The sequence below is a fragment of the Miniopterus natalensis genome, chromosome 2 (assembly GCF_054644295.1).
Source record: "Miniopterus natalensis isolate mMinNat1 chromosome 2, mMinNat1.hap1, whole genome shotgun sequence".
Lineage (NCBI taxonomy): Eukaryota > Metazoa > Chordata > Mammalia > Chiroptera > Miniopteridae > Miniopterus > Miniopterus natalensis.
The window spans coordinates 184,048,397-184,069,212 of record NC_142082.1 but is presented as its reverse complement, the minus strand read 5'-3'; the positions used below and the strand labels follow the sequence as shown (position 1 = coordinate 184,069,212).

Sequence of the window (20,816 nt, the reverse complement as noted above, 5' to 3'; positions counted from 1 at the left end):
TCTCTGAAATCAATAAAGGTACATATTTAAAAAAAAAAAAAAAAATTTGGAATTTAAAAGTGACTTTTTTCTATTTTAAAAGTATATGAGTGTACAGAGAGTTCACTTGATACTCAGAAGGTAAAATTGCTGGGCTCAGCCCCTTGGGAAATATATATATATATATTTATACATACTATTTATTAACACACATTGGAATATATTGTTGCTTTATTTTTTAGGTAGATCTAGATTTTAGGTTATTTTGTAGACAATGTGTTGATGTTTAATTGAGCTCAGATTGGCGTTCGTGTTGTACCTAGTTTGCTGAGCCTGCGTGTCTGCTCAGCCCCCTGTTCTAAGCAGCTGGGTTTGCTAGAAGCCTGTCCCCCTGACAGTGTCCTACCCACATCACCCAGCCAACTGTGCTGCCCTCGGCTTGGGTCTGGATTCCCTAATGGGCTGTCCTTCCTGTTTGAACGCAGGTCCCCCTCACCAGCTCTGGAGCTGTCCTGTACCTTCAGTTCCTGTCCAGGTTTGGAGGAATGGACCTGAACATAAATGTAATAAAGCGGTAAGTGTTGTTGTTTTTTGTTATTGTTCATATGAAAATGTGAAATTTGAAGTGATAAGAGATGGGACATGAGGTCATTAGAGCTGATCATGTCAGCAGGTGCATGTGGAAGATGCTGGTAGAGCTCGTCCCTGTGCAGTTAACGCAGCTAATCCTCAGTCACACATTTATTGCAGCTCCCAATGCTGGCCGTGTGAGGCAGCTGCCGAGATGAGCGCAGCGTGGGCCGCGGGGAGCCTCCTGGCTTCACGCGAACAGGAAGAACTGGAGGATTTGCCACACGACTACCCCTTGAGCCTCAGTGAGGATGAGGGGGACAGCGATGGGGAGCGAAAGCACCAGAAACTCCTGGAAGCTATCAGTTCCCTTGGGAAGAGTGGGCGGAAGTTGGCCGAGAGGTCGGAGGCCTGTCTGGAGGTGTCAGCATTTGCTTTGGTCTCCGGAGGGTCAGGAGAAAGGCTGGCCCTTCCAGATCTGCTTCACCCCTCAGTTCAGACCTCACCCTCAGGGGCTGCTGTGAGAAAGCAACTGGACAGAGTCAGATCAAGGAAGACGGTGGAGGTGCCCTGCAGCCAAGAGGAGGCCCAGCGGGTCCGCAGGGAAGCTGCCCTCAGGGAAACCTCGCAGGCCCTCTCCAGGTGGGATCCCATTGTTCTGAGGAACCGGCAGGCTGAGCAGCTGGTTTTCCCCCTGGAGAAGGAGCCTTCGGCCTTTGCTCCCACTGAACTCGTGCTCAGCGGCTGGAAGGCAGGCACCCCCCTGGAGCGGGACATTTTTAAGCTCCTTTATAAGAACAGGCAGCCAGCAAGAGATCCTTTGCTGACTCCTATGGACAAGGCCTCTCTCCAAGCCATGAGCCTGGAAGAGGCTCAGATGCGCCGAGCAGAGCTGCAGAGAGCCAGGGCCCTACAGTCCTACTATGAGGCCAGGGCTCGAAGAGAGAAGAAAATCAAAAGCAAAATGCATCGCAGAGATCTGAGGAAAGGAAAGGCCAGGAAAGGCCTGGGAGAGGTTGAGGAGCTGCGGAAGGTCAGTTCCAGCGCTGCACTGGGAGAGCTGGCAAAACTCAAAAAGGCCAGAATGATGGAACGCATGAGCCTGAGGCACCAGAGCTGTGGAAAGTGGGCGAAGTCAAAGAAAATCATGGCCAAATACGACCTGGAGGCTCGCCAGGCTGTGCAGGAACAGCTGACCAGGAACAGAGGACTGACGCAGAAACTCCAGGTGGCCCCCGAGAGTGAGGAAGAGGAGGGAGGTGCGGAAGAAGACGGTGACCCCCTTGTCCTTGACGCGGCGACTGAGGCACAGAGGACAGCAGGTGAATCCAACCCCTGGATGGTCAGGAGTCACCCCAGCGATACAAAGGAGGCTGAGAGCCGGGAGGACCCTAAACTAATTCCAGAGCCCGCGGCCCACAAGGCTTCTGAAAGTGAGGGAGAGGAGGGACCAGTGGCTGAGGAAGTTTTATTGAAGGAATTTGGGGAAAGGCGATTGCTTAGGAAGAAGTCTGGGCTCTACCGGGACACCAAGCCCGTGGGCAGACAAGAAGCAAAAGATTCTGGCTGCCCGGAGGTGCTGTCCGAGTGGAGGGCACTGCCTCAGGAACTAAGTGAGGACGACCGTCCTGCCAGGAAGCAGAAAATGAGCTCGGCGGGGACAGTTTTGCAAGTCGGGAGAGAGCGACCTGCAGGGGAAGAAGAGGAGCCCCTGTGGCTGCAGCTACAGAAGCTGGGCAGAGGGGGACGCTTTCAGAATAAGGAGCCCCCCGGCCCTGCCCTAGAGGGGCAGCTGCTGGAGGGGAACCCAGACAGTCAGCGTGGTGCCTGCAAGGAGGAGGAAAGGAAGCAGCAGATGATTGATCTACAGAACTTCCTAACCCCCAGATCTCCTTCCGTGGAGCCTGTGGCAGCCCCCACGGCAGTAGAGGCATCAGGAGATGAGCAGGAGAGAGCGCAAAAGCAAATGGTAAAGGAAGCTTTTGTTGGGGATGATGTCATCAGAGACTTCCTGGAAGAGAGGAGGGAGGCTGTGGAGGCGAGTAAGGCGAAGGACGTGGACCTGGCCCTGCCTGGCTGGGGCGAGTGGGGGGGTGCGGGCCTGAAGCCCGGGGCCAGGAAGAGACACCGGTTTCTTGTGAAAGCCCCCGAGGGTCCTCCAAGGAAAGACAGGAATTTGCCAAATGTGATTCTCAGTGAGAAGCGGAACATCCACGCAGCAGCTCACCAGGTACGGGTGCTTCCGTATCCATTTACCCACCATTGGCAGTTTGAGAGGACCATCCAGACCCCTGTGGGGTCTACATGGAACACCCAGAGGGCCTTCCAGAAGCTGACTACGCCCAGGGTTGTCACCATGCCAGGCCACATCATTGAGCCTATAAAAGCCGAGGATGTGGGCTTCCGGTCTTCAAGGGCGGATCTCCGTGTCATACAGAGGAATCCCAAGCGGCTCTCCACACACCACAGAAAACAGCTGGAGAAAAGCTCTAAGGATTGAGTTGCTGGAGGAGTAACATCTTGGTGCCCAGACCCAGGAGCCGGGACTGCTCCTCGACGGGCCCGGTTTTACTCTGAGCTGCAGGATGGATTCCAGAACTGGCTCAGCGCACTGTGGATGCAGTTAAGCCATGCTTTAGAAGTAAAGGCATTTTCATCTATTAAAAAATTCATTTAGAGAAGATTCTGACATCAATATAGGATATATTTCAGAATAATAGAACTAATGCTGTATTAAAATGGAAATATAAATTAAAACCAGATTAATATATGCAGTGTACTTCAGACTTGGAAATAATTTTAATTTTGAAGTAAAACTATTAAGATGCCAGGTTTAAATTTTGTTCATATTTATGCAATTTAAATGTCTTTCAGTGGAAAGGGATTATATTTTGGTAGCTAGAAATTAAATATTTTTAAAGCTCTTTGAGTGAGCTTTGCATCCCATAGCTCTGGCATAAGCCACGGGGCTCCTTTGCTTTATCTGCAAAATGCGAGTGCTAAAGTTTGAACTTTACTTCTCCATCAGCTGTGAAGTTTTTTGGTCTAGTGTATGATTTAGGAAACACTGTTTTAATAAAAATGGTTATTGTCTACTCTAAATGAGTAAGCCTCATTTTCCCAGGAATTGTGTAAATTTGGTGTGAGATATTAGCATATGTTAGTATTAAAGCTTTCATGATTGCATCCATCATGGATGCAGCTTAGGTGTAAGAATTACTACAGCAGGAGGAGGGGGAATGGGGACCTACCACTCAGTGGGTGCAGAGTTTCAGTTTCGTAAGATAAAGTTCTAACGATGTATTGATGATACACAACAATGTGAATGTACTTAACATCAATAAACTACTTTTTAAAATGGTCAAGATTGTAAATGTTATTTATTTACCACAGTTTTAAAACAATAAGAATTAGTACAGCAGTTCCAATGAAACTAAGTATTGTCCCCTTCATGACCTGGGACTCCTCTGTGCTTAGTTACTGCTCAGTAAAGGGTGGATTAAGATCATTCCCAAGGCCATTCAGAAGAATGAGTTGTCTTATATACTTCATTTTGTGCTTTTGTCCTGAAACCATCCCCAGCAGGGATGACGTTGCTGAGTGGACAGTGACCTAATTTGACATTCTTTGATGAAAAAGCTAAACAACTGGGAACACTGAAAGGAGGGTTCTCTTCTGTTTTTAATTGTGAAACATCAGTCTAATAATTAATTTGAAATTAAAAGGATAAGTTCCTCCTGAAACATAAGAGACTAAATATTTAAATTTGAAAGATTTCTGACTAACTCATAGAAGAAGATGAATTCTCTGTGTTGAAGATACTACCTAATAGTTAATGGAGACTTCTCTTCATAGTAATATGGTAGGATATATTCATAAACAGCTCTTTCACTGAAAACAACTAAAATGCCAGATAAAAAGTAAAATACTTTAATAGATTACTAAGTTTGTAAAAAAGCAAGCAATCCCCAGAGGCCAATATGAAGTGAAAATTGGGATCCCGAGAAGTGGTATTCAAAAAAGCCAACTATTGTCTTAAGGGTATTGGCCAAATCCTGGTGAATTTGTGCGTCAGTTTTGTTGGCTATTTGGAGTGGTAGGGACAAGAGAGAGAGCCTAGAGGGTCTTCCCAAGATGGAAGAAACTAATAGAAGATCAGTACATAGAGAGTTGGGACACCTGTACCCTCAGTAAGATAAATTAACCCTGCATCACAGAAGGGCACAACAAGGAAACCTGCCTGAGTTAGCACTGGCATTGGGTGAACAGGGGGGAAAACTGTAATTACAAGTTGATTTTCATGTGAGTCTGTGTCTGAAATGCAATCTGTGTGGTCTGAAAAGTCTTAGGCTAGGGATTTACTTCAAACTGGTCCTGAACTGGATATGCTCTTCTCTGAGTAGTACATCTTCAACCTAGCCCTTAAAGAATTTCCACAAAGTACCAAGTAACTTCAGGCCACAAAAGAAAATCTTGAAAATATATGAAGAGCCAAGCAATGAGAACTTAAAACCAGTAAAAAACAATATCCAGTAGAATACTGGAACTATCAGATGCAGAATCTAAAAGTAGTGTTTTAATGTTTAAAGAAATGAAATAATGGATTCAATATGTGAATACAAAAGAAGAGATAATAAAAGTAAAGATTTGAATAAGTACAAAGCAAAACTTCTGGTCTTGAAAGATATAATAATTGTAGATACAGAAGTCATTGGATAGGTGAAAATAGTGGATTAGACACAGCTGAAAAGAGCATTAGTAGAGTGAAAAATAGATCTGAAGAAATTATCCAGAATGCAGCACAGACAGACAGATATATACAATATAGAGGACAGGAATAAGAGACATGGACGATGGGAAGAAAGGGACTAATATGTTCATTGTTGGATTTATAGATATATAGAGGAAGATTAGAACAGACAATATTTGAAAAGATAATGACTGAGACTATCAAGCCAGATAATAAAAAGAAATACCTAGACATATCACAGTGAAACTATAGAACTTCAGAATCAGAGAAAATATGGCCCTGGCTGGGTAGCTCAGTTGGTTAGAGCGTAGCCCTGTTACACCAGGGTTGCGGGTTTGATTCCCCAATCAGAGCTCACACAAGGATCAACCAATGATGCATCAATGACCGAAACAACAACAAATCAGTATTTTTTTCTCTCTCTCTCTCCCCCTCCCCCCTTCCCCCTCTCTCTAAAATCAATCAAAATTAAATTTAAAAAAATAAAAGAAAATATTAAACACTTTGATAAGAAAAAATGAATTGATTCCAGAGGAGTGACAGTTAGACTGACCCTGATGTCTCAACAGTGACAATGAAAGATACAAAAGATGGTGGAGAAGTCTCTTCAGTGTGCCAACATACGATACTTGCCATCTGAAACTCTATCTATGCTGTATTTGTAGGAATGAGAATATGAGTGTTCTCTTCGGGAGTCCCCGAACCCTCTGTTCTTCTGGCCACGGTTGTGCTCATCCACTGATAGCAGGGTATTTGGAAGAGGGAGAGGCATCTGGCGCCTTCGCCTGTGGTGTCGAAGGCTACCTTTCAGCCTGGCCCAGTATTCTTTCTTCATGCTCACTTGTATACAAATGACAGGCAGCCTTTGCAGCCGTCAAATTTTCAGCCCATTAGACTTGAGCTGAGTCTTAGGACATTGACTCGTGCTGCTCTCCTCTACTCACTGTGCTCCAGGCTTGAGACCTCCTTGGTGCTCCTGCCCTGGGCCTTGGACAAGTTGTCGCCTGTCTGCAATGGTTCCCCCTGTAGGTCACTCTTCTCATACCCGTTAGGTTAATACTCAGCGTGGTCTCCACCTAGAACGTGAGCTCCATGAGGTCCTGGGTCTTTCTCAGTTCTACTTCCTGACATATCCCAAGCCTCTAGGACAGTGTTTGGCACATGGTAGGTTCTTACTACATATTTATTGAAGAAATGGATGGACAAACAGCCATGAAAGCCAACAAGCGGTACCTATAGCCAGCAACCTGAATGAATCTCTTGGACGGTAATATTGAGCAAGGGAGCAAGAAACAAGGGAATCTCCTATTTGTGTGACATCCAAAAAAGACAAGTGGAACTGTATTTTTTAGGGATACCTAGGTGGTGAAGTTACAGCCAAATAAAAGGAAGTGACTTTTTTTTTTTAATCCTTACCTGAGGATATTTTTTCCATTGCTTTTTCAGAGAGGGTCGAAGGGGAGGGAGAGAAACGTGAATGTTAGAGACACATCCATTAGGTTGCCTCCCTCACATGCCCCAAACTGGGCCGAGCCTGCAACTGAGGCACATGCCCCTGGCTGGAATCGAACCTGGGACCCTTCAGCCCGCAAGCTGAAGCTCTAACCACTGAACCAAACCAGCCAGGGCAGGAAGTGACATCTTAAGTACTAAGATAGCAGTTACTACCAGGAGGAGAGGAAACATTACCATTGGAGGGCAGATGGGGGCCCTTTCTGTGTTTGGCTTTAATTCTTGATTTGGGTAATTGTTCATCAGGCGTTTGCCTTAATTATAATTAAACTATGCTTATATGTTGTATGTATTTTTCTGCAAGTGGGTTGTATTTCATAATAATTTAAAACCCAATGGATTTAATAAGCAGACTGATAGACACAGCTGCAGAAATAAGTGACCTGGAAGGTGGATCAGAAAAAATTAGCTGGAACACAGCACAGCAACAGACAATGTACTCGGGGTCCTGTGAAGAGAGGCGTGAGAGATGGACTGGGTCTCATGTCCAAGTAAACAATGGCTGAGGATTTCCCAGAACTGGCGAGAGGTACTGTCCTGCGATTCAAGAAGCCAAATCTCAAGCAGGACTCAAAACATGAGTAGAGGCAGAACCCCAAAGCCAAAGCCAAGTGCCAGCATTTAGACAGAAGTGACTTCCAAGCGGTAACAGGACAACAGGAGAGAAGGGGTCAGTCACCGCGATGTGTTGAAAGAAAATTGCCGCCGTCCTGGAACCGTGTATCTAATGGAAACATCATTCGGCATTTTCAGCACTGAAGCAAAGACATTCTCAAAAGTGGTTTGGGGCCCCGACTGACCCAGTGAAGCAATTCTGAGGTGAAACCTCAGGGGGAAGGAAACGATCCCAGACGGAGGGTTGGAGGTGAGGGCGAAGGAATGAAGAGCAGAGGTGGCAGCGGGCGGGTGGTCGAGTCTGGGCCTCTGCTGACCACAGGGAACACGAGAGACCAGGAAACAACGCCGACTTTTGGATTTAAAGATAGAGTAGGATTAAAACACAGGACAGCGGTCATGAAAATTGAGAGGGACCGGGTTGCAACGGCCTGGAGGTGTTACATCGTCCAGGAAGATACACGTTTGATTAACTTAGACTTTGAAAAGCTCGCGGGGTATAACTTCCAGAGCAGCTCACAGCCTTTTACGGAGGCGAACAAACGGAAGGGAAAAACAGGGCCGACCCCGACGAAGGCGAGAGGGAGCAGCGAGGCAGGACAAGCGGGCAGCCTGAGCATGCCGGCAACTATAATGAACGCTCTGCTTAAACAAGGATGGACCAGCTAACAGGCGGTGAAACCTGCTGAGGAAAACCGAAACATGTTCACAGAGTGGCTGGAAGTGAAAGGGTTTGAAAAGACGCACCTTCGCAGTAAATACCGACGGGAGCTGACGTCACCAGATTGACGGCAGAGGATAGGCTGGGTGCCCTGGAGCGGACACCGAGGTGGAGTTTGGGGTGCACGCTGTGGGTTGGAGAGGACACTGTGAGGAGGAGACGGCCCGAGCAGGGCTGGGCAGAAGCAGGCCCAGCTGTGACCCACTGCAGGGGGCCGGGGGGAGCCGCAGGGGCCCGAGCCACAGGCCCCGCTACACCTCTGCAGCCGGTGGTGGGGCACAGGCCGCTGTCTGGTTTTCATTATTGAAATCTTAAACGTGCGTTACAAATAGTGTTTTCTATCTATTTTAATGCATAATTAAAACAAGTAAGATATTACACTTAACATGGAATCACAGAGTGGATTCCTGGCAAGGCCCCATCTTCAACTTGGGCATGCCACCCAGCCCCTCCGAGCCTCAGTTTCCTCCCATGTAAAACGAAGTTCGTTTCTGCCTAAAATGCTCCAGTGGCTTCCCCGTGCCCTAGCATGACGTCCTCATCTGCCCCATCCCCGAACTCACCGTGCTCCTCTGCCTGCTCGCTGGCCTTGGGCCCCCTGGGACGTGCCGAGCCCCGGCCCTCTGGGCGCCCAGCTGCTGAGCACTGCCTTTGCTTGGCCCGGAGAGCGCTCCTTCCCAGTGGGCGGCTCCCGGCTCCTCAGCTGCGGGTCTTGCTGCCCCCCGCCCCCGACCCCCCATCTACAAGAGTTATTCCGTCTTCCCCTGACCTGCAACCCAGCTCCCTGCCTGCCTTTATTTCCTTCGTGGCTCCTGGTATTATTGCAATGTGCAGTACTTCTGTGCTTATTTTCTGTCTGTCCCTGTCACTAAGCTTTTTTGGAACTGGGAACAGTGTCCTGGGCAGCGCTGTGGCCCTGCAGCCGGGCGTAGGTGGCGCTGGATACGTGGTGTTACATGGGGGAGCTGAATGCCTCTAGTTCCATAGCCCCTACCCCAGCCCAACCCGTTTGCTCCAGAGAGGGGCTTTGAGGTGGTTTACCCAAAACAGTGGCTCACAGCCAACGCAAAATCAAAAACGATTAATAAAAAAACCAATGGAGCCAAGGAGTAGTGCAGACAACCCACCCCCATAAAGCCATTTTCCCAGTGGCTGGGCTTGCACCCCGGGGTGGACTGGGAGCCTGCAGAGGCCAGGGCGGAGTCCAGCAGGGAGGGGCCAGGGGTGGGCTCTGCAGCCAGACCCCCCTGGTCTGAACCTGGCACCTTCTCTTCTCCGCGGGTGATCTTTGGCTCCTTAGTCTCCTCTACACGGGGTGAAGGTGGCCCCGAACCCACGGAGGTGTTGTGAGGGCTGAATGAGGCAAGGCTTGGCCACAGTAAACGCTAAGTGTCCGCCCTCGCTGCTCAAGTCCCCTCCCCGCTCAGGAAGAGTCAGTGTCACAGGTGAGGAAACCGAGGCGGGAGAAGCTAAGTTCACACTCTGGCAGATGGTCATGCCGGAAGAATACGCAAATATCTCTAGGTGTTTAAAAATACACAATTTAGAAACCCTTCTCACATCTGCAACATTTTAACAAGAAGTTTTTGTTTTTGTTCTTAAGAGGCTCTGGAAACGAGACGAATGGCTGTCTGAATGGCTGTCGGACGCTGAAAGAACTCGAAAAGCAACTAGGAGAGAAGGTAACAGAGCTTTTAAAATTCTCCCCCAGCCCCCTCCCTCAGAAGTCGTCGTTAGCAGCGGTAGACGGTGCAAAACCAGCCGCAGCGCGCCCAGTAGCCCGTGTTCCCACATCAAAGCCGCCCGGCTAAATAGACCTCGAAACGAACGGCCCACGTGGCCCCACGTGAGAACCGCATTCAGATGAGGGGGCGGCTCCCTGACGCGTGGCCCCTGCAGAAGGCCCAGATGTTAATTACCTTTGTATTAACTTGCGATCATCATTAGCAGGGCTGCCCTTCCTTTCTGTGTTTGTCTCAGACGGAAGCAGTTTTCTTTAAAGAGAGAAAACCACCGCTTTCCGGCAGTTAGTGCCAATCAAGTGCGGCGTGGCACAAATAGCCGGGGAAACGGGGCCATGTGCCGTAGGCTCGAGGCGGAGAGCCACGGACGCTACTGCGCGTTTACAGTGGGATGTCACGGCACGCAGCTCGTGGGGGCGGGGGGAGCAGGAGGACAAGGGACGTGTTCATGGCCCCCGGGGGTTGGAATCAGACCCCCTGTTAAAATGCCCTTGAACCTGTCAGTTGCACCAGCAGCTTGAGGATCGCGGCTTAATTTCTTCGATTCAGTATGTTGGCTTGAAATGTGACAAGTTTCCTTTCCTTTTTGAGCTCTCCTGAGATTTTGATATGTTTGAATATCAAAAATAGCCAGGAACCCGCAGCAGGCTCGCCTGAGTGCCCCTGGCTGGTGCCGCGAGTGCCAGGGAGCTCATCTGGGCGTGACCGCGTTGGGGCCTTACCCGCTCCTCAAAGTCCAGCTCCACATGGTTTGTGCTGGGACAAACCTGCTGTGAGTCCTGGCTCCCTCTGTTGGGTTCCGTTTGTCCTTCTGTAGGAAATACGCAATATGGTCGGTATTGCTGGTGGGGTGTGTCTTTAATTTGTCTCTTCATAAACTGTGTTAATTATGAAATTCTCCCAGGAAAGTCTACTGTTTGTGACTCTCGGATCAACACAAATACCGTTTCGGGTCATTAATGCAACGTTGCGTTAGGCCGCGTGTGGATGTAAGCCGGGACCGTAAATTACTGAGCACGAGGCTTTGCTGGGAGCTAGGAGGGAGCTCCACCGAGCACGAGGCTTTGCTGGGAGCTAGGAGGGAGCTCCACTGAGCACGAGGCTTTGCTGGGAGCTAGGAGGGAGCTCCACCGAGCACGAGGCTTTGCTGGGAGCTAGGGGGGAGCTCCACCGAGCACGAGGCTTTGCTGGGAGCTAGGGGGGAGCTCCACCGAGCACGAGGCTTTGCTGGGAGCTAGGAGGGAGCTCCACCACTGCCCATCCGCACCTGAGCCCGGCTTCATCCCAGCCCCTCCCCTTCATCCCGTCAGTGGGAGAAGCCCTCCCACTGATTAAGTCAGTTTAGACCCGTGCAGCTTTCATGCAACTTCTGGTGAGTACTGAAAGGTGACAGTAGAAGGCGGAGAAGCAGGGGATTGAGCGAACCCCACATCTCAGGGCAGCCCCAGGGGTTTCTCTGTTGTGCATTCTGGTCAGCATGAACCGTGGCCCAGACTCTGCCTACGACCCCAGTCCTGGACAGGCAGGTGGAGTGGGGCTCTGCCCCTTTCCAACCTTGGGTGGCCTTGGGCAAGCCCCTGTCACTGGGCATCTTCATCTTAGTGGGGATCATAACACCCTCCGTGAACTGCTGCCGGGTCCCGTGGGCCCTGTATTTGGGGGAACAGGAAGCTCCCTAAGCCCGGGTGGTGCTCAGGGCAAGGTCTTCAGGCTCCGGCTGGCCCCGGTCCCTGCTTTAATCTGCACTCAGGGGGCACGCTGAGCCCTGCACGTACCTCGCACACCCTCAGTCTCTCGGCCCCCGCTTTCCATTGGTCATGAATACGGCTGTGCTTTCCTTCGGCTCCTCTCCGCGCCTCTGACTGGGTGTCTCCTGGCTGGTCCTTGAGCGCTCTGGCTTTCCTGGTCCAGAAGGCAGGGGGATAAAGTGGGAATCAGACGCTGGCCTGAAACCCAGGCTCTGCAGCTTCTGCGGGGGCCGTGGACTGGTCTCTCCCTCGCTGCCCCGAGTCCTCGCTCCCCTGCGCTGCCTTATCTCTAAGGCGGAGACAGCAGAGCTCATCTATGAGGGTGGTTCTGATAGAATGAGAGAGTGAATGGTAGTCCCTTCCTCCACCAGGGAGGCTGGCTCTGGTCAGGCACTAGAACCCTTCCTTTGGGGGCTTTACCTGCCACCAGGTGGCACCCCCCAGCCACCCCAAGGCATTTGGTTGTCCCACCCCGCGAGAAACACAAAACTCCAGCTGCACCAGCTGAGATGATAGCTCCTCACCTCATCCAAGAAGTCCGGAGGGCGTGCAGGTCCAGTGTCCCCGGTCACCAGGAGGTTGCCCCCCAGGCTTGACCTGCATACACTGCAACGTCACATTTTTTTCCCAGCATGCTGTTTCTCCCGGTATGAGGCTGTAAACACGGAGAATCTTCTCCCCATGACTCACGGCCCAGAACTTATGCTCCATACCCACACCAGCCACTGGCGATGGCATCAGTTGCCCCTGTGTGGCGGCTGGGCTCCCTCCCCTGAAGCACGTGGCCAGTGGAAGGTGGGTATCTGAACAAAATAGAAACTGGAGAGTTTAGTTAGGAGAAAAGAGATAAATGAACCCCCCCCAACCACGGGATCCCCCCAGGCGGGCTGGGCCTTCATCCTTTGGGCACTAATGTGATTCTTTGGATTTTGCCACGTCTCGTAATGATAACAGCACAATGGAGCACTTACAGGAGCGGCTGCGGGTGCTTTCCCGCCCTACCTTATCTGACCCTCAGGAGAGCCCCAGGGGCAGGTGCCATGGAGAGAGACTCAGCAGAAGCCCAGCGGCCTGGCCAGGGGCACGCGGCCGCCATGCTGCCCTGGCAGCTGGGCTCCAGAGCCCTTGCCCTTCACCCCCGGGCAGCCTGCCTGCCTCTCCGCGGGCCTCCTCGGGAAAGGTTCTGATGCTAACCTTGCTGTCAGAACGTGACTGTGTGTTGTGGCTGTGGGCAGGCCTGGTGCATCAGAGTCTGCCCACCATTGTCATACGCATGGACGGAGTTTTCTGTTCTGACCACAGTCATCTTCTCATCCAGGTGGCATCGACTTCACACGGGCATTTGGGAGTCTCCCTTTCCCTTCTCTCTCCAGCAGCCTGTCCTCACATTCTCCCCAACTCCTCGGTCTCCCCTTCTCCCCACCTGCCCCAGGGCCCCAGCTCCATCTGGAACCATGGCTGTGGCTGTGGCCATGGTCGTGGCTGAGGCCCAGGACTTGGCCATGGTCGTGGCTGAGGCCCAGGATTTGGGCCTTCACCTTCTCTAGGACACAATGACTGAGGTCAAGCTTCCGTGTGTTGCCGGGATGGCTAAATTTTGGTCTTTTTACTCTGTTTATCTTTGGTGAGCCCCACAGGAGGGGAAGGAAGAAGCGGAGGGAGAGGCTGGCGAAGGACGAACCTCTCGTCTCGCCGCCTGAGGTGGGCAAGTGCTCGCTGTGACCCTGTCCAGGAATTCAGAGGGACAGGAGCTCCTGGGACCCTCAGGAGAGCACAGCAGGGGAGGGGACTCCTGCAGTAATGTCAACTAAAAAAAGCACAGTGCAAGCCCTTCCCCTCCCACAGAATTCAAGAATGTCTAACTCTGTTGATGACACAAGAAAAAAGAGTAGGCAAACACATCCTGAGCCCCAGGCTGTGTGCTCTCGTACCCGTCCACTGCCCCAATCGGGGACCAGGGACGCTGTTTCAAGCCCAGGCCCGTGATGTCAGGACATCTGGCCTACCCAGCCAGCCGTGGCTGGTGTGTGCCGGACACCCAGCGATCTAGCGCGTGCGTTTATGGGATCACCAGGCGCCTGGGCGCCCTATGGCGGCAGCCTCAGTCCTTCCAGAAGCAGTCAGTCAGTAATTAGAGGGGCTGAGCTGCTTGCTTGGTCTGTGATATCCCCATGAGGAGAAGACAAGTGATGGGTAGATTCATTCTCCTAAAAAGGGAAGAAATTAAAAAGAAAATTACGGCCTGAGGAATAAAGGACAGTCGCTGGAGTCACAGCCATTTTATAAACGCGCCTTAACGTCATAACACCCGTTAGCCGGAACGACGCGCCCGAGAGCAGTGCGTCTGCCCCAAGAAGAGACGGCGTCAGGCCCAGCGCGGTGCCCGGAACACACAGCTTCCCGTGAGCGTGCGGTTCCCCCGCCCGCCGTCGGCCCCGCCCGGTGCTCCAGGTATTAATTGCCTCTCACGGCAGGTATCTGAGCACATCTCCTCTCTCATCTGAAGGAAATATTAGCATATCGCAGCGCTGTTGGGACAGATTGCATCTGAGGCGCTTTTTCCTCCCTCGGAAAAGCCCATCAATCATAGCCGAGCACAGTGATTAATAATGTCACAGCTGCTCGCGTGTCTGCGCTGTGAACGGGGACACGGGGACACGGAGACGCGGAGATGGCGCTCGCGTCTGAGCTGGAGCGTTGCAGCTCACAAACAGCCACTCGTCATGTTACAAAAATTACGCCGAGAACACTCCTACTCCAGCACCTCTTTCTCGGTGCTCTGTTATTAGCTTATTAAAGGCTTCGCCGGGAAACTAAAGCAAAGATCCTGTTATATCAGAATTGGTAATTATTTCAGAATGTTTATCTTTTTTTTTTTTTTTTAAATGACATCTTCCTGTGTGTGGCAAGTCAGCAGTACAAATAAGCTCGTAGGGCAAGTGTTTAAAGCAGCGCGGGGCAGGGGCCGGGGCGCGCCTGGGCCTGCTGCGCTGGGTGGCCCCTGAGCGCGGGCTCCGGCCGCCGGCGTGGCCCCGGCACACGAGTCTCCGCGGGCTGGCTCCTCGCTGAGAGACGGGGCAGCAGGATTGCAGGGTTACTGTTGAGATTCTGCGTGAGAGCGTGCGAGACTAACTTACCGTAACGCCGAGGGCACTCGGAAAATCAGGGGTTTGCACTCGGCGTGAGACAGGAGCGCCCACGGGACAGTCAGAGGGCGGCTCGTGGTCGTTTGTGGTTTAAGCTGCAGGGGGAGGGGGAGAGCTGCTTGCTGACGGCGCCCACACTTTCTCTCCATCTGGGGCTCGACTCGCCACTGTCAGCGGAGCAAGTCATGACTCCTGACTGTCCTCGCCCACCCCCCAGAAGCCTCCTCCCTCGCCCTCGTTCCATTTTAGTGAGTGGGTCCCCCGTCGCTGAGTCCTTCAGGCGGACACCCAGGACTAGCCCCGACACCGGGCTCTCCATACTGGCCGCTCGCCCACATCCGGTCCCTCAGCAGGTCCTGTCTGTCGTATCCTGAACTCCATCCTGAACCCATCCGCCTCTCTCCATCCCCACTGCCAGCGCTGTCCCTGCCTTGTGCTTTCTCAACGACCCCTGGACTGCGGTCCTGTTCCCGCTCACCCATTACAACCTGTGTTACCTGTTCAAAATGTAAGTCAGACCTCAGGCTCCCCTGGTGAAGGTGCCCACGGCGTTTGGGTGCCTGGCTCACAGTGCTCGCCAAGAGAGCTCCCCAGGGAGCCGTTTTCTGACTGCACTATCTAAAATTGTAGTGGTTTTTTTTTTTTTAACACTCATGACATCCTGAGATGTTTGTTGGTTTCCTGGGAGCAGCACCTTCTCTGTCCTGCTCACTGTGGTGACTGCAGTGCCTTGGACAGATCCTGGCACCTCCCGGGAGCTCAGGAAGTATATCCTGGATGAGCAGACACAGTTCTGCAGGAAAAGCTCCCAGGAGCTGGAGCAGCAGGAAAACTTCATGGGAGAGCTGAGAGAGGAGCTGCAGTCGGCCGTGGATGGTGTTTCAGTGTCGAGGATGGGTGGAGGGGCCACACGGGGTAGCTTCCACGGCTGCAGTCTGGCGTGGAAGGGGGCCTGGAAGTGGGGCCGCCGCGACGTGGCCGGGGCAGTGAGGAAACGAGCCCTGTGACTGCTCCGTGGGGAGTTCTGTCTCTCAAGGCAGGATGGGACAGATCAACCTTGAAAGGTAGGCTGGCGAGAAAGATGGGTTTGAGGATCAGGTATTAACCCTAACGCATCCTGTGAGTGTGGGCTGGGTTAGAAAGAAAGGAGAGATGGGAACTATTTCTGGATTTGGCACCCTTTTAAAAGCCCCGGGTATTTCGGCTCGGGGCTTGTTTTCCTAGCTGTGTCTGAAGTTCAGTGGGAAGATAGAATTCTTATTAGGAATCTTTAAGCTGTATGTTGCCGGTAAGCATTTTAAAAGTGAAAACCAAGTGTGGGGAAGTTTTACATGGCCTGTGGTGCACGTAATAACAGCCAGCTTTGTTTTCACCGTGCCTGCAAGGAAACCCCATTCCAGATTTTTGGATTTTTGCTCCATTATAGCAACTCTGACTTTTAGGCGGCCTTAGCTCTTTTGTGGTCAGCTCCCTTTTCTCTGTTTTTGTGGGTTTCATGTAGATGTCTTTCTGTGTCAGCTTGTGCAGCTTTGGTAAAGGCAGGGTGTGCACATGCAGCGAGTACATGCGTGGTCCTGGGTGTGTGGGGGGAGCACCAGGGTGGCGGGAGAAAGTGTCACCTGAGGCAGAGGCTCAAGGCGAAGCCTCCGTGGAAGGTGCTCCGCCGTCCGGCTCCTCCCACGTGTCCCCAAATTGAAAGTTTGCGTCTATGAGGTTCTGAATGTACTCTAATTTTTTCCTATCTGGTTTGGCTCATCTCTACCAGCTGGTAAATAGGAAATGTTCGCGGTAGGAAGCCAGTACTCTGCAGAGTGTAAACAGATGGAATCAATATAAAGTGACAAGTTAGACTGCGCTACTGAGGATACGGAGCCAAAACCCAGAGCGGAGCAGGCGAGCCACTCACTTCGTTCCAGTTCATTTAGCCCCGAATAGCACTTCCTATCTGCACAGCTGTGCTGTTCTTTGTCCCCACTTTCTTTCTTCTGGGCTGATAATGACAATTTCAAAGAAAAACTTTAATTAAAGATTTTATACGAAATAGCCAAAAGTAGAATACTAAGGAAAAACGACAGTGATGTGTTTATTGTAAGAGAACTCCTTTTTTCATGGCTTTGTTTAAAAATGTACCCCTTAAATTTTAAAATGAATTTAGTCGCGGTGACAGAAAGGTGTGTGCTGACAGCAGTGGATGCTGGGACACGGCGCCGTGCTCGGGCCCATCAGGTTCAGGCGCCAGCAGCCCCCCCCCCCCCCCCCCCAGGAACCAGGGCAGGAAAGGGGGCTCTGGTGAGGAACCGAGCAGAAGACAGCCCATCAGGAGCTGGTAAGATGCAGCCGTAGATGATTTAAGCTACTGTGCAAGCTGCACCTGGTGACGAAGCTTTGCCTCCTTGGGGAAGGGCTGGCCAGAGAGGGGTGTGCAGCCCGAGTGGGGATTCGGGCCCCAGAGAGCTCACATTGGGCCTTTCCTCACCTTCTTTAAAGTCAGGGTGCTCATGTTTATTTGGGTTCACAGTTTTCCTTCCTGGAGCTCAAAGTGCTATAAAAAGAATTTTGAACAAAGAATTATAGAGTAATAACAGCATCCTCTGTTAGCTGTTTATTGAGCCATCTACGCTCAGTGGGGTACAAATAGGAGGCAGTTTGCTTTTCTGCTGCGCACGGCTCTCAGGCAGGCGAGCAAATCTGCCTGCTCTGTCCCCTGAGGATGACGTCTCAGGCAGGTCTCGTGGCTTCCATCACATTTAGTACAAACGAGGCCACCAGCACAGGCTGGTCTAGTCTAGAACCTCGAGCTCAGATCCGGTGGCTTGGGCCTCTCTTCCCTCCCCCCAGTGTGTGCGATCTGGGGTGGGGGGTGGGGAAAGGAGCACAGCTGTCTCCCTTCACTGTGTCCTCGGGGGGCAGATAAGGCTGCTTACAGGGCACAGGACAGTGCTCTGGGGGCCTCCAAACTGTAGGATTCGTGCTGCGGAGGCCCCACCCCCTCCTCAGGCTGCTCAGGTCCCCTCCCCTGAGGAGCAGCCCCTGGGAGCAGGACAGCTCCAGCCTTCTGCCTTCTTGGTCTCCCGTTACCCATGGGAGATTCTCGCCTGTCCACACCGGCCGTAGGTGTGCAGGCTGCTCCCACCTGCCCCGCTCACCTGCTGTCTGTCCAGGAAGGTGTGGAGCAGGTCACCGAGCCCCCTGGGAAAGGAGATGCCTCTCTGCCCTCTGCAGGCGCCCCTCCTGTCCATGTGAGGCTCAACGTTGCTTCCAAAAGCTCCCCAGGAATGCCACAGTCACCCTGTCCGTCCATCCATCCATCCACCCACCCACCCACCCACCCACCCACCTATCGGCCCATCATCCATCTGTCTAACCGTTCATCCATCATCCTTCCATCACCCACTTATCCATCCGTCCGCTCAACAAGTTTTCGCTGACCCAGGCCCTGCTCTTGCCCTGGACTCCTGCCCACTGCAGACCTGCCCTCCCAAGGCTTATGCTGACTTAGGCCGGGCAGCAGGGCAGTGGACAGGCTGGAGGAGCTGGCGCCAGTGCAGGGAGGCGTGCTGGCTCAAGCACTTGCTGTTTCCAGGTGGGCGTGTGGTTTCCTGGTTGTGTGTCTGTCCTTGACCTTCAGCCCAGTCAGCAGTCCTGTCACCGCGCCATCTACTGAGCATGTTCCCTGTGAGACTGGCACACGTGCGCTCACGGCCCCGCCCACACACCGAGAAAGCACCTTTATTTATCCCCATTTCACAGATGAGGAAACCAAAGGCGAGGCCGCTGTTCCACAGTTACCTGAGGAACAGTGCGGAGCTGGGACTCAAAATTTCATTTCAAGCCTGTTCTGCCCCCAGGAGCAGCAGCAGCTCCTGGCTGCACCCTGGCTGCGTCCTGGCTGCCTGGGGTGGGCTGGGACGAGCCTGGCTCAGGGCACAGGGAAGGTGGTTGGCAGAGACGACTTTGGACAGCTTCTGCAGAGAGCCTCGGGCCCATTTCCTGGCTCCTGAGTCTTTAAAGTCACGCCTAACTGTTCTTTCTGTTTTCTTTTAAGTCCTCAGCGCTTCTTGTGCTTGTGCACAGAAAGCCCCCTGTCACTTGCCTCTCAGATAAGGGCAGGGGTGCAAGGGACAGGGGTGCAAGGGACATGGGCCAGGGTCATGACCATTTTGGGAAAGATAGTAAATATTTTTATCTTTACAGACCAGATGTTCTGTCCACTTACTCAGCTTGGCCCTTGCAGGGGAAGCAGCCAGAGGCAGTACGTATTAAAGGGGCGCCAATAAAATTTATTTAGGAGCCTGACGTGTGAAATTCATATAACTTTCACATGTCACAAAATATCATTCTTTTGGTTTTTTCCAACCTTTAAAAGCTGTTTAAACCATTCTTTGCTTGAGGCACACAAAACAGGCAGGGCCAAGAGTTCGCCGCACCTGGAACACGGGAAAGGGAGTCGGGCCTCCACAGGAATGAAGCCAGGCCGGGAGGTGCCCCCTTCTTGGGTCTGTCTCTGGGCAGTCACAGGCAAGACCACATCTTTCTGAGAAGCGAGGCAGATGTGGGGGGAGGAAGCAGGAGACGGAGGCCCTTCAGTTTCCCCTCGCATGGATCGGGCCCTCTCTGAGCCCTCCTCCCACAAAGCAGTGGGAGTGTGAGGGTGGGAAGGGAGCACCCTGAGATCAGAGGCCAGAAGGAAGTGGGGAGGGTCTCCTGTGGGGAGGGAGCTGGGCACCAGTTTCAGGCGGGAGTCCACCGAGATGTGAAGATGGTAGTCACGGAGCCAGCGACCAGGTGGGAGCTGAACTGGGAAAGCCACGGAGAAGGCGCCGGCTCCTGCCCAGAGGGACAGTGGCAGGGCCAGGTGGGGTGTCGGGCAGCAGACACGGCACGTGAGCCCACCCTGCCAACATTGGGAGCACCCACTCTGCGAGGACACGGCAGCAAATAGAGCCAAGTCCCCTTGCACGGAGCTTCCGTTTCCGTGAGGAAGGAACACCGTGGACAGATAGAGACGAACTGTCCAGACGTGGAGGAGCGTGAAGGAGAGGCGTGAAGCGAGTCGTCACAAAGGGGTGAGGGTGCGCTTCCGAGCAGGGGGCAGGGGCACAGCCTCCAGGAGCAGGTGGCATGTGGCGGAGGCCCCAGGGAGGGCGGGGAGGGAGCTGTCCCACGAGGGGAGCAGCCCTGCCGAGCTGTGGGTAAGCCCACGGGCACTCGAATGTGGGAGCGGGCACAGGGAGTGCGTGGCCCGGGCGGGGGGGGGGGGGCTCACAGGTCCTGTGGGGGGGAGCTGGGGGGCAGGGCGGACTACCTAGGGCTGACGGCAGAGTGAGGACTTGCCTTAGTGGGAAGAGACCCCACCACGCCCTGAATGGACGTGGCTCCGTGCGGCTGGAGCCAGGACTGGGGGGGAGAGGAGTGAGCGTGAGCCGGGCCGGGGCATCGGGAGGCTCAGGGACAGTTGGCTCCTGGTGCAGACTTGTCCCAGTTACCCCCAAATGGCAGGTGTCTAGCTGGCCTAGGAAGGAGCTGGAGGCTGCCCACGCCCTCCGAAGTCTGCTCTGTACCCTCCCCTCCGCCGCCCCGTCTCCCTCCCCCGGGCAGCAGGGGAGCGGGGCAGGGGCAGGGGCAGGGGCACTGTGTTTGTGCTGTGTCCCCGGCTTCCCTCCCGTCCCGCAGGGGACAGGTCTGCACCGAGGCCCTCGCTAGGTTGCCTTTGCTAAGCCTCGCCATCTGCGGCTCCGAGCGGATCTTGCCAAACTTCAGTCTGACAAATGATAAGAGACTTGGAGGCGCTGCTCGGGTGGGTGGGCGCCCGTGCCAGCCTGGCTGCTCCCGGCGTTCCGCGCTGCGCGCCCATATGGGCTGCTCCGGGGTTTTAAAAAGCACATCGCCGCCTGTCCTCCGTTCCTCCCTCGGTGCCCCCGCGAGGTGAGCGGGGCGTGGCCGCAGACCGGGTGCTGAGGTGTTCACGGGCCTGCACTTTCAGACAAAATGACGGAGCCGTGGGGGGACACCCCCCAGCCGACGCACCCCTCT

The 20,816-nt window shown here is 53.1% G+C and overlaps 2 protein-coding genes across 2 annotated transcripts in view; both read left to right on the top strand.

The window, feature by feature from the left end:
* Window positions 1–20,816, top strand: part of EFCAB6 (EF-hand calcium binding domain 6) — a 141,419-nt gene that overhangs the window by 22,840 nt on the left and 97,763 nt on the right. Inside the window, 2 exon segments of the mRNA XM_087814963.1 lie at window positions 465–553; window positions 9,751–9,829. Coding sequence (XP_087671089.1) covers window positions 465–553; window positions 9,751–9,829 — 168 coding nt within the window.
* LOC148093958 (U3 small nucleolar RNA-associated protein 14 homolog A-like) lies at window positions 752–3,798 on the top strand. The gene has a single exon (XM_087814962.1). It carries the CDS (start codon window positions 764–766, stop codon window positions 3,047–3,049), a length of 2,286 nt encoding a protein of 761 aa, XP_087671088.1. The 5' UTR covers window positions 752–763; the 3' UTR covers window positions 3,050–3,798.